An 11,200-nucleotide genomic window follows, 5' to 3' on the forward strand; every position below is an offset into this window, starting at 1 on the left:
TCCTCTTTGCTTCTAGATTTTACAATAAGGCAGGTAATAGATCAATGAATGATTTTTTTTTTAACCATTCCCAGAACCCACCAATCTGAATAAAATATACTAACATCCCCAGCTTTTTATTTTCTTTTCGTGTTTTATCCAGATGGTGGGTTTTGGACTCTCAAACTGGCCAGCCCTACTTTGGTTTGACGTCAACGTTATCAGCCCCTTCTCTCTTCAGCTTCTCCCCACATCTCCCTTCGGCCAGCACACTCAGTCACTCACCTTCCTGACACGCGGCAGGCTCTTTCACTCTGCAAACAAGGGCAGTCAGGCCCCCCCTTGCCCGGGGAACACCCCCAAGAGCCTCCTCACCCGCTGCCACTCTGCTTTCTGCCTGGCTTCCTACAACCCCTCGTCTCTGCAGTTAGCAGTGCTTTGCCTTCTTCGTTGTTGGTGTGATGTGTGTGCTCCTCGGCCCTTTCACTAATCAGTTCCTGTTTCCCCCGGACACCTTCTTAAAAAGGCAAATACTGTCGTTGGAAGCTGATTCTTCATTCCAGCGCCGAGCAGGTCACCGTTAAAGTAGTTTGCCCCTCTGGAAACGCATTACCACCGAGCTGGACTCTCAATTCCTGGAAGGAGGGTGGGGGGTGAGGAAGCGTAAACAAGCCCTGAGGAATCTTTCCAGCTGTGCTCTCTCGGAAGGCAGAGGCCAGCACATCTGCTCCTTGCCGCTCAGCTGAACTAATGCAGAACGGATTTTGATGTGCCTTCTGGTTTTTAAGCTTCCCTTCATTAAGTTTTGCTTTTTCTCCCTCTTTCCTTTTGCTTGGGTTTGAGGACAGTTTTGTGGGGCTTTTTTTTTTTTTTTTTTTTTTTTTTTTTGTCTGTAACAAAAATATCCGTTGAATGGAGAAAAACTCCCACCCAGGGATTTTTGAAGATATGAATGGGCTTCTGCAGGTGCTCTGATATTTTCTTAGCCCCCTACAAGAAACGCTAGCCCGTATTATAGACAGATCCCTGGGTTACAGAGCCCATCTTCTCCCCACAAGTTGAGAGGTGGGGAAGGTCCATGGAGCATCCCCTTAAGGAAACCAGAGACCAGTGAATGATGCTGATGAGAAGGGGAAAGAGCTCAGCAGTTATTCCCCAGCCCCAGCAGCAGCCGCCCTTTGGCTCCCAGGTTTCCCTGATTCTGGCAGACAGCCACACAGGTCTTCTGAAATGTCCAAGGCCTCATCTCCTAGGGCAGTAAGTGCTTCAACATGTCTCCTAAGGGGGCTTTGCAGCTGGGACAGCCACATCCTCCCTGTGACATGCACAAGGCGCCTGTCAGCTCTGCTCTGTCCAGCTCTGTTGACTAACAGCCTTCTGAGCACACAGCACCGTGTTCACTTTGCTGCTTGGAGGACCTGGGATACAAGCCATCTTCACCTGAACGGCAAACTTGGGCCAACACCTTGGCAGACAGGTTGTGGGTGGACATTCTTGGACTGCTTAATTTCCTGGCACCTCCCTTTTGGGGGTGTACCCAGCTGGGCAGTGACACAGCCCGTCTGCTGGGCAAGAATTAACGTCGCTCACAATCCAGGCTGTCATGGTGTACCTTTACGTGGAGACTTGAGAGTACCTGGCGTTTGATCTTGCACTGGTCCAGCAAATCTCAAAGGGCTTTGCGGAAGTACTAATAGGTTTAGAGCATTGACCCCAGATATCTGCAGTGGGAAAAATTTAGGCATATATTCTTCCAGAGAAGGAAGGGGCTGAGTTGAAAGAAACTGGGTATCCATTTAAAGGAAGGGCTTCTGATATTCTTTTTGTTGTTTACAGTCAAATATTAATAACATTGCTTGCTTGCCTCCTGTATATTTCAGTTTGATTTTATGGTCACTGTTGTGTGTTCTCTGAGATAATATTCTAAGCCTGCGTGTGGACTGATGCCAATGTTTGTACACCTGCAGCATTTAGGGCCTGGACCTACCAAATTAATACAATACAGTTCCTGCCATTAAGGACTTGTAATATATCAGAATCTAGAGATCCCCTAAATCAGTTATAAGGAGCTCCCCAAGACACCTTAAAATCCTAACCATTTGAAAAACGTCTGAAAGTATATATTCATAATAATGCTTCACAATGTTTAGGTTTAAACATACTTAAGACACACGCTTTTTTCTTTTGCTTGTTTGTTTTTTGTTTTTTAGGGCTGCACCTGTGGCATGTGGAGGTTCCCAAGCTAGGGGTTGAATTGGAGCTGTAGCCGCTGGCCTACACCACAGCCATAGCAACATGGGTTCTGAGCTGCGTTTGCAACCTACACCACAGCTCACAGCAACGCCGGATCCTTAACCCACTGAACGAGGCCAGGGATCAAACCCGTGTCCTCATGGATCCTAGTCGGGCTCGTTAGCACTGAGCCACAACAGGAACTCCTAAGACACATGCTTTTTGAAGCAGTGTTTATGATGGCCCAGCTGGTAACTTTTTCTCTACTTTTGACCTAAGATTGTCTAACCTGATGGCCAATAACTCTTCAAAACTCTGCTCTATAGTGGAAGTTGACACGTGGGAAGATTTTACTTCAGTTTCCAGCAAGGCACAGGAATAATGGCTCCATAGTCTGAATTGAGGGAACTAATGACTTCATCACAAAGCCCAGGATTGTAAAAGGGCACCTTTACTCTCTGGCATCTTTTACAGGGAGAACAGAGACAGACATGGCAAATGACCAGCCAAAACACCGAAAGGAAGGGGGAAAGGACCTCGTTTAAAAATGTGTTCATGGGAGGAGTGCCGTCGTGGCTCGGTGGTTAACAAATCCAACTAGGAACCATGAGGTTGCGGGTTCGATCCCTGGCCTTGCTCAGTGGGTTAAGGATCCAGCGTGGCCGTGAGCTGTGGTGTAGGTCGCAGATACGGCTTGGATCCCTCGTTGCTGTGGCTGTGGTGTAGGCCGGTGGCTACAGCTCCGATGAGACCCCTAGCCTGGGAACCTCCATATGCTGCGGATGCGGCCCTAGAAAAAAGACCGGAAAAAAAAGATGTATTCATGGGAGCCAAATACATTTAAGCAGGCACAGTGGGGGGTTTTTTGCATGTTTTTTAAGCACCAGGACTTAATTATAAACACTGTTCTCAAGTCTTTTCTATCAGACTCCACCCTGGGGATTTATTTATTCCAAGCTCTCAAAATACCTCACCTCAAACAGTCTTAGCCCCAGGGCAGGCGGGGCGCCCCAGTTGAGGACAGTTGTGGGGTAAGGCTCCAATCTGTGTCTTTGGTAACTGGAGATAGGCTCTTTCAGTGTTTTTCAGGGACACGTCAGACACTTTGGAAAATGCATCACCTCTTTGAAAGCACTGCTGTAAATCAGGACTATTTCCCTGGAAGAAAAGGCTGAATCCAGCAAAACCCCTAAGGGTATGAGTCAGCACGCCCTTGCCTTAATAATACAGAGAAGAAGGCTAAGTGGCTGACATTTATTTAGCACTTGTGTTCTAAGCACCCTGCTAAGCGTTGTCTCTCTGTTACCTCATTTAACCCTCCCAGCGTGTCCACGGCAAGCCTCTATTCCCAGTTTTACAGATAAGGACAGTGGGGATTCGAGGCATGAAGATTGAGAATTTGAATCTGGGTCTCTCCAACTCTGGGTTCTAGCTCGTTACCTACTCCACTCTACCAAGGGCTCTGAATGGATGGGATATTTTAAAAGCAGTCCTAGGCATTCCCATTGTAGCTCAGCGGGTTAAGAACCCAACATAATATCCATGAGGATGCAGGTTCGATCCCTGGCCTTGTTCAGTGGGTTACGGTTCTGGCGTTGCCGCAAGCTGCAGTGTAGGTCGAGACGAGGCACAGATCTGGTGTGGCTATGGCCAGCAGCTGCAGCTCCGATTCCAGGAACTTCCATATGCTGCAGGTATGGCCAATAAATAAATAAATAAATAAATAAAAAAGCGCAAAAGCAGCTCCAGGGCTTGGGCTGCCCCATGCTCCCTGAGAAAGCTATTCTATTCATTTTAGAAGAAGGGGAGACTGAAATCTTAAGTCGACTCTGGGAATTGGTCTTCCGAACCAGGTATGGGGGGAACAGAAATCATTCACACGAAAATAGGCAGCGAGATTACAGGCAGCCTGAGAGTCGTTCACAAGAAATTCCTGTTTCCACACGGCCAGCGTTTGCCAGCAGGTAACCAAAGGACTCGAAAGTGCCTTTCCATTTGTGTTTAAATAATGTAGGCACAGGATTAATTCATTTTATTTCCTCGATTACATAAAATGTTTGAAATGAGTCACACTCCCCACGCACACGCCTCAGGCTTCGGCCAGCCTTGCCCAGACGGTGCTGCCTGTGGTGTGTTCTTAAGCACTGCCTCCCCTAAACCTCCTTTCCCCACAACTAGGCGTATTTGGGGAAAGAGATGAAGACCTCCTGGGCAGCTCTTTACCCCCACATTTGAATGAATGAAAAGAGTGAGAGAAATAATAAAATACATAGGTACTTGCAGAGAATAAGCCTCTTTTTTGCTGGATAGGATTATCTGAAATGGCTCCATTAAATTCCCTAAATTCACACATCCAGTTTTCCCTGTGTCGGCACAGTCTGCCCTGCATCCATCGATGGAGTAAGGCCATTGCAGAGTGATGTGTGACAGGTCCATGAGATGTCTTTGTTCATCCCCTTGCTAAATTTCTCAAGGTTCTTGAAACTTAGGTCATTTTAAGTCAACAGATTAAATATTAAAAGTACCCTTTTACTGGTATCATTAACCTGCGGTACTAGAAGCTCAAGAACAGGTTCCCCCTAAGAAGAGGCAACCCTGGGCTTGTTGAAACCTTGGTAATTGCCCCAAGTGGGTGGCATTTTTTTTCAACAGATAAATTGGACCTTTCCAAGAGCAGTCAAGTGCGTGGAAGTTCACTCAGCCCTGTGTGTTCTCTTTGTCCCTATCACAGCCCATTATTTCTCCCTAGGTTGGCATTCTTCAACATTAGAAAGCTGATTAAATTTTAATGTGGAATGCTCTGATGCTGTGAAATGTGCCATGTCCTTCAGCAGACTCTGTGACATCTGAGCCTGTGTTCCAAAGATGGTGACCTTTCTAGCTTTTCTCAGGAGCGGACTAGTCAATGTGTAGCCCTTGTTTTGATCTTGATCTCTGGCTTGCTTAACTGCTCAAAGACGCTAATAACTGGTAAACAGGGCCTGTTCAGCTCTGTCAGTCCAATGGTGGATAGCAATCATACGCATAAATCTGCCCATCTCCCGTGTCCTGAAGTGTTTCCTAAGGGAAAAGAGTCAGTTAGAAATTGCCTTCCTTTTTTTAAAATACTGAATAATGAGGAAAAACAGAGCTCTCTTTTGTGCTTCTCTTAGCGCTCAGACAGGTGACAGGTGGAGAATATTGTTTGCCCGGGTATATTTTCAGGTCAAAGAAAAGATATATGGAAAGAAAGTGCAGTCCAGAGCTCGTGGGTAACTATGCCATCCTTCTCCAGACACTTTAAACCACGGACCTCATAACCTTTCAGATCCAAAAAGATTTCAGGATATTAATGCATCCTCATGTTTGCAAAAGAGAAAACAGAAGGTCAGAGAGACTGAATTGCGGGCCCAAGATTGAACAAAACAAAATGCCCTCGTGTCTATAGACGGACCTGGGGATCTGTGTGGCCCCCTGAGACGCTATGATGAGAGGCATTTATCTGCGACATCAGGAAACCACTCGCCACCAGATGTCTTAGGATACAAGCATTGTCTTTGTTTCTACACGCGAGACACGTGCACGTAAACATGGCCTGAGTGGCCTTCGTTCACGTCACCCAACAGCAAAGCCTCGCGGAGAGGGTGGTGGGCAGAAGTCCTGAGTTCCTGCTAGAGTTTCCCCTTTCACTGTGGAGTGGAGCAGCTGATTTACTCTGGTTATAAAGCCTGAGTTCTGGAGTTAAAATACCAGAACTGAAATCTTACCCCTTACTCGCTGTTAACCTTGAGCCAGTTACCTGTGTCTCCTTGACGTCGACTGTGCAATGAAGGTGATAAGCACACCGAGACGATAGTGGGAATTAAGTGAGGGGCCTTAGCACAGGTGCTTTTGTCGCCCAGCAGTTAGAAAGGTAAATGTGAACTCTCCTTAGCTATTTGTCTCCAGAATTAGAAGGTGGATGAGATACTAAGACCTGATCTCAAGAGGAATATTTTACACTTAGGTAACTAGGAAGTTTCTCTTTAATAGGCATGTGACCTACTTCTTTTATGCTTTGCTCTATCGTCACAAAATTTCGTTTGTCCTGGTCAGCTCTTGAGGAATAACGCCTTGGTCTTAGCACAGGGCAGTTAATCCGTTTGGCCACTAGATGGTGATTGAACTCTTGTGGCCTCCAGTTGCTAGAGTCTTTACACAGACCAATTAATAAAGGATATACAATGTAGAAAGCATGGCACTTGCAAGTTGGAAGACTGTCTGGTCTACTTGGAAGGATTTGTGGAAGAGGTTGCAGGGAGGGAAAGCGAGTTGTTCAAGGTTTGTAGATCAGAAATTTGTCCCAATGCAGACCAGGAATTTGTGTTTTCATCACAAGAGCTGCAGGAGAAACACAGTAGAGGCCACGACAGCTCAGGGCTTCTGCGGGGCCCATCCAGTCTGTTTGTCTCATATATTTCATTGATAGCTTAATATAGAGTTTTGAGTCATCCCTCTGTTCCTTTTTAAGGGATGATGTCTGTTTTAACATTTATTTTCTGTGGTGCCACTCTTTATCCCTCACTGATACCTGTGCGGTCTGTCTTCAGAAATTAACGGCTCTTAGGGTAGCTAGAGATGCAGTGTTTTCTCATAAGGTAAATGTACAGAATAACCAGTGTAACTTTCACACCTTCGTGGTGTGAATGGCCTCGCATTCAATGCCGTTACCATTACACGCACTAGCAAGTTCATACCAGGGGTGGGGGAATGCGTCTCCTTAGTGATTGTTCTTTTTGCTTCTGCAGTGGTGTGTGTATGTGCCTGTGCCTGTGCAAAATTCCTCTTGTAAATAACATTTCTCTCATCTTTTCCGCTAGTAACCAAACAAAACATTAACGGATGCTCACAAAGGGAAAATAGTACACCCCACCCAGAACCTCTTCCATGTTAATATTTCACAGGCAGTCTCTCTTACAATTTCTGAAATTCAAGCTTCATCTCTAATGCACTATTTAAAAGTAGATGAGGGAGTTCTCATCATGGTGCAGCGGAAACGAATCTGACTAGTAACCATGAGGACACAGGTTCGATCCCTGGCCTCACTCAGTGAGTTGGATCCGGCGTTGCCGTGAGCTGTGGTGTAGGTCGCAGATGCAGCTTGGATCTGGCGTGGCTGTGGCTGTGGTGTAGCGCAGTGGCTACAGCTCCAATCTGACCCCTAGCCTGGGAACCTCCATGTGCCACGGAGGTTCCCAGGCACATGGAGGACCAAAAAAAGACCAAAAATAAATAAATAAATAAATAAAAGTAGATGAGGATGAGGCTTTCGATGCACAAAAAACTGGAAGAAGAAAAAAAAAAAAAAACCCTGAACACAACTACATTGAACTGTGAGTTTATAGCTTCTTTGTTTTCCAGAGCCTAGTACATGATTGGTACTCAATAAATATTTGAATAATTTAAAAAGTAGATGGGGAAATTAAAGTAGATAAGAAAATTTGGAACTTTGAGTTTAGAAGGAGACATTCAAGATGACAGTCTGTCCTCAGAGAAATTGTGTCCGTTTCTGAAAATCACGGCGCTAATAGTAGAAGGATCAGCCTGGAATCCATATCATCTAACTCTGTACACTGACTCTGCCGCCGTCTTTGTTCTCATAGCTTTGGAACCCACTAACATCAGGGCCACTTGCTGGTTCAGTGCAAGATGCAACCAGGGCATACTCCAAAATTAACTAAACTGTACAGATCTGTGCAAAATGACCATGGCCTTTCTTTTCCTTCCCGCATGGATTTCGGCACCTCCAGGGTGGCTGGATGGGAGGCACAACTCGTATGATCCTGACAGCATCTAATTTTGCCTAACGGTGCTTTTGAGATTCTTAAACCCAAAATGTACTGCATCAAACCTCCACATTTTAATTACCCTGGATCTACCCAATTGATGCTGGTAGAATGTGTGTAGAGCAGTTATCACTGTTGATGAAAATGCTTTACCAAATGAAGGGGGTGGGAATTTGAACCCAGTTAGTTATCTTTAGTTGACTAGATGTTTGTTTTCCATCAGTGCAGTTTCCCAACACCTCTTCCTTTAGTGGTGGGGCAATCAGAAGACCAACAGCTAATTGCCAGGTTGGGTGGGGCTTGGCCTGACCCTTTAGCTTCCAGGAAGGTGAGGAAGCAAAAAGCAGCACCCCTCCGAAGTTTGAAGTATTTGAGTTATTGATGTCGACTCTTCTCTCAGGTCCATAAAAGGTGGCTCCGATTCCTCCCTTTCTGAGGATCGGCCAGCTCGGTCCGGCCGCTCCTTCCTGTTCCGAGTGCTCCGTGCGGCTCTTCCCCTTCAGCTCCTCCTGCTGCTCCTCATCGGGCTCGCCTGCCTCGTGCCAATGTCGGAGGAAGACTACAGTTGTGCCCTCTCCAACAACTTTGCCCGCTCCTTCCACCCCATGCTCAGATATACAAACGGCCCTCCTCCGCTCTGAACCCAGCAGACGCCGCCTGCAGCACTGCTGGCTGCAGGAGGAGGATTTGGCCAAGGGTAACCCCAAACTAGCAGAAAGAGGACCTGAGTCCTGGCGGATGCCCTTGGTGTGGCAGCTTTAGCTCACCTCTGAATCCCAGGTGCGCACCTCATAGCTTCGGAGGTGATGATTAAATGACGACAGGAGGACAGCAAGTAGAAACAGAAGGTCTGGAAGAGATTTTATTTGCAACCAAGCCTCGGCACTAAAGAGACTAAGGACCTCCACAGTTCCCTGGCCGCGTGAACTCCGGGCCTTTGGCCCATTCCCTGCACACCCGGGGACTTCAGCAGACCCTGCGGGCAGCCTCCCGTGGTGCTGCTGCATCCACTCAATGATGACGCTACCTGAGCACCTTGTCAGCATCGAACAATCTACCAGCCCACCAGTGCTGAAGAGGCTTTAGAGACCTGTGACCGACAGTTTTTAAGAGCTTATATGGCAGCTTCCTTTCTACCTTGTTTTCCTTTTGGGCATGATGTTCTAACCTTGCAATAGAAGCACAAGCTGTAAATCTAAAAAGCACTTTTTTAAAAAGATATAAAGAAAAATTGGATGTAATAAATAAGATTGTGGAAGGCTTTATGTGAAAAAAAAAGTTGAATGTTATAGTAAAAGAAAAAGATATTTATGTATGTACAGTTTGCTAAAGCCAAGTTTTGTTTGTATCGATTTCTTTGCATTTATTATAGATACTATGAAATATTTTGTCTGTGCTCTTTTTTCCCCCCTAAAGAAATCACTCTAAATTTCCTTATTAAGCAGGCCCTTAGAACACAACCTAAATTGTCTTTTTTTGTGGAATGAATGAAGCTTAAACATAAGTATATATTAAAGAAAAAAAATGGAGAGAAGTAGTGAATTTAGACATGGAGAACTTTGGTTGTTTCCTTCTCCATCCTCTTCCACAGCCAATCGCATCTCCTGGATTTTTTTTTTTTTTTTCTTTTAGGACCACACCTGCAGCATGCAGAGGTTCCCAGGCCAGGGGTCGAATTGGAGCTGCAGTTGCCGGCCTGCCCCACGGCCACAGCAATGGGGGATCTTTCCCGGATTCTTGCTTCCCCACATCTTTCTAGCTCTCCTTTCTTTCCTATTCCCTTTGCACAATTGGAAGACATGCCTGTGACCTCCTGACGAAGGCCCCTTCTCCACTCCATGCCAGGGTACACAAAAGCCATGTGAATGTCCCTAGCGCACTCTTCATTTAGATCCCATGATGTTTTCATTATCTAGCGGGAGAAATACCATTTTAGTTTATCATTCAAGCCCAAATATCACTGCGTTTTTTTCTGTCCCTCTGCACTTGCCAACCCGTGGCCCTCGTAGTCCTCTTTGGTGCTCGTGGTGTCTCAATCCACCTTGTAATAATCAGAGGGCGAGGATTTATATTACGTCTGGGTTTCAGGCTTCTCTTGGGAACAGAAAGCTCATGTGTCCTGGACACATATTCCTATGTGACATTAGTTGCTGGAGTGACAAGGCTGCTGTCCCATGAAGAGCAGGAGGAAATAGTTTTTACAGTTACACGTGTATCCTACCAACCGCCCTCATCGCCTGAACCAGCCTAACTCCTGTAGGTATTAGTTTATAAATTCTGCTCTAAATTGAGAATTTCTTGGGGGGGGGCACACCTGCACCATATGGAGGTTCCCAGGCTAGGGGTTGAATCAGAACTGTAGCCACTGGCCTTCGGCCACAGCCACAGCAAAGCCAGATCTGAGCTGCCTCTGCAACCTACACCACAGCTCATGGCAACGCTGGATCCTTTAACCCACCGATCGAGGCCAGGGATCGGACCTGCATCCTCATGGATGCTGTCAGATTCGTTTCCACTGAGCCATAACGGGAACTCCTAAACCACGAATTTAAACCAAACTCCAGATTACCTGGAACTGCCTTCCATAGTTTCCATGATGTTTGCAGCCTGAGTGCCTTATCAGCTCGGGGTCCAGAAGTTCACTAGGCTCTCTAACTTCTGGGCTGACTGCAGACCTAATTCAGTCTCTTGGGGTCCAGCCTGGGAGCTTAGACAGATTTTAAACAGATGCCTGAGAGATGTTATTCCCGCTAACAGTTGAAAAGCACTGCTTTGTGCCTTCTTAGCGCCACGTTCTTGTTCTCCTGACTCCCGAGACAGCACGCGAGCCATCTCATCCCGGGAGACCTTCCAGGTCACTGCTGGGCTGGATTGAAGACTTGCCTCGACTGAACTTTCCGCCTGTGGCATTTCTGTCACACTCATTCTGCTCTCGACTCTCCAGCTATTCTTGACATTCCACACAGGGAGCAGAGTTGAGACGTTCTTTTCTAAAGAAGACAAACCTCTTTGTCTCGTTTCCTGTCTTCCTGCTTCTGGAAAGGCTGTGAGCAGGGTGGAGACTGAAGGATGCCCAGCACCCTCATCTGAGCTGGGTCCTTCTTCAGGCCGGATTCTTTCCTCGATTTCCCCGTCACCCCTGCTCCAAGTACCTGGAGGGCATGGTCTTGCCCCTAGAGGCACCC

General features: G+C 46.6%; 1 protein-coding gene and 1 long non-coding RNA gene across 24 annotated transcripts in view; one reads left to right on the forward strand and one right to left on the reverse strand.

The window, feature by feature from the left end:
- SYNE1 (spectrin repeat containing nuclear envelope protein 1) overlaps nucleotides 1-9,400 on the forward strand; it is a 486,694-nt gene extending 477,294 nt beyond the window's left edge. For all 23 annotated transcript variants that reach the window (XM_085023506.1, XM_085023534.1, XM_085023521.1 and 20 more), the window contains one exon: nucleotides 8,416-9,400. In XM_085023506.1, the coding sequence (XP_084879632.1) occupies nucleotides 8,416-8,656 (241 nt within the window). In that variant the 3' untranslated portion in view covers nucleotides 8,657-9,400. The remainder of the gene's footprint in view (nucleotides 1-8,415) is intronic.
- On the reverse strand, nucleotides 836-7,538 carry LOC146405932 (uncharacterized). Its single transcript, XR_014844556.1, has 2 exons — nucleotides 2,979-7,538; nucleotides 836-2,197 (listed from the first exon to the last, which is right to left on the reverse strand). It is a non-coding gene; the product is annotated as an uncharacterized LOC146405932 (long non-coding RNA).
- Nucleotides 9,401-11,200: the final 1,800 nt, after the last annotated feature.

The sequence above is a fragment of the Sus scrofa genome, chromosome 1 (genome assembly GCF_054392235.1).
Source record: "Sus scrofa isolate SSC_HxYL_T2T_F1_AM1 chromosome 1, Sscrofa_HxYL_maternal_Yorkshire_Landrace_v2.0, whole genome shotgun sequence".
NCBI lineage: Eukaryota > Metazoa > Chordata > Mammalia > Artiodactyla > Suidae > Sus > Sus scrofa.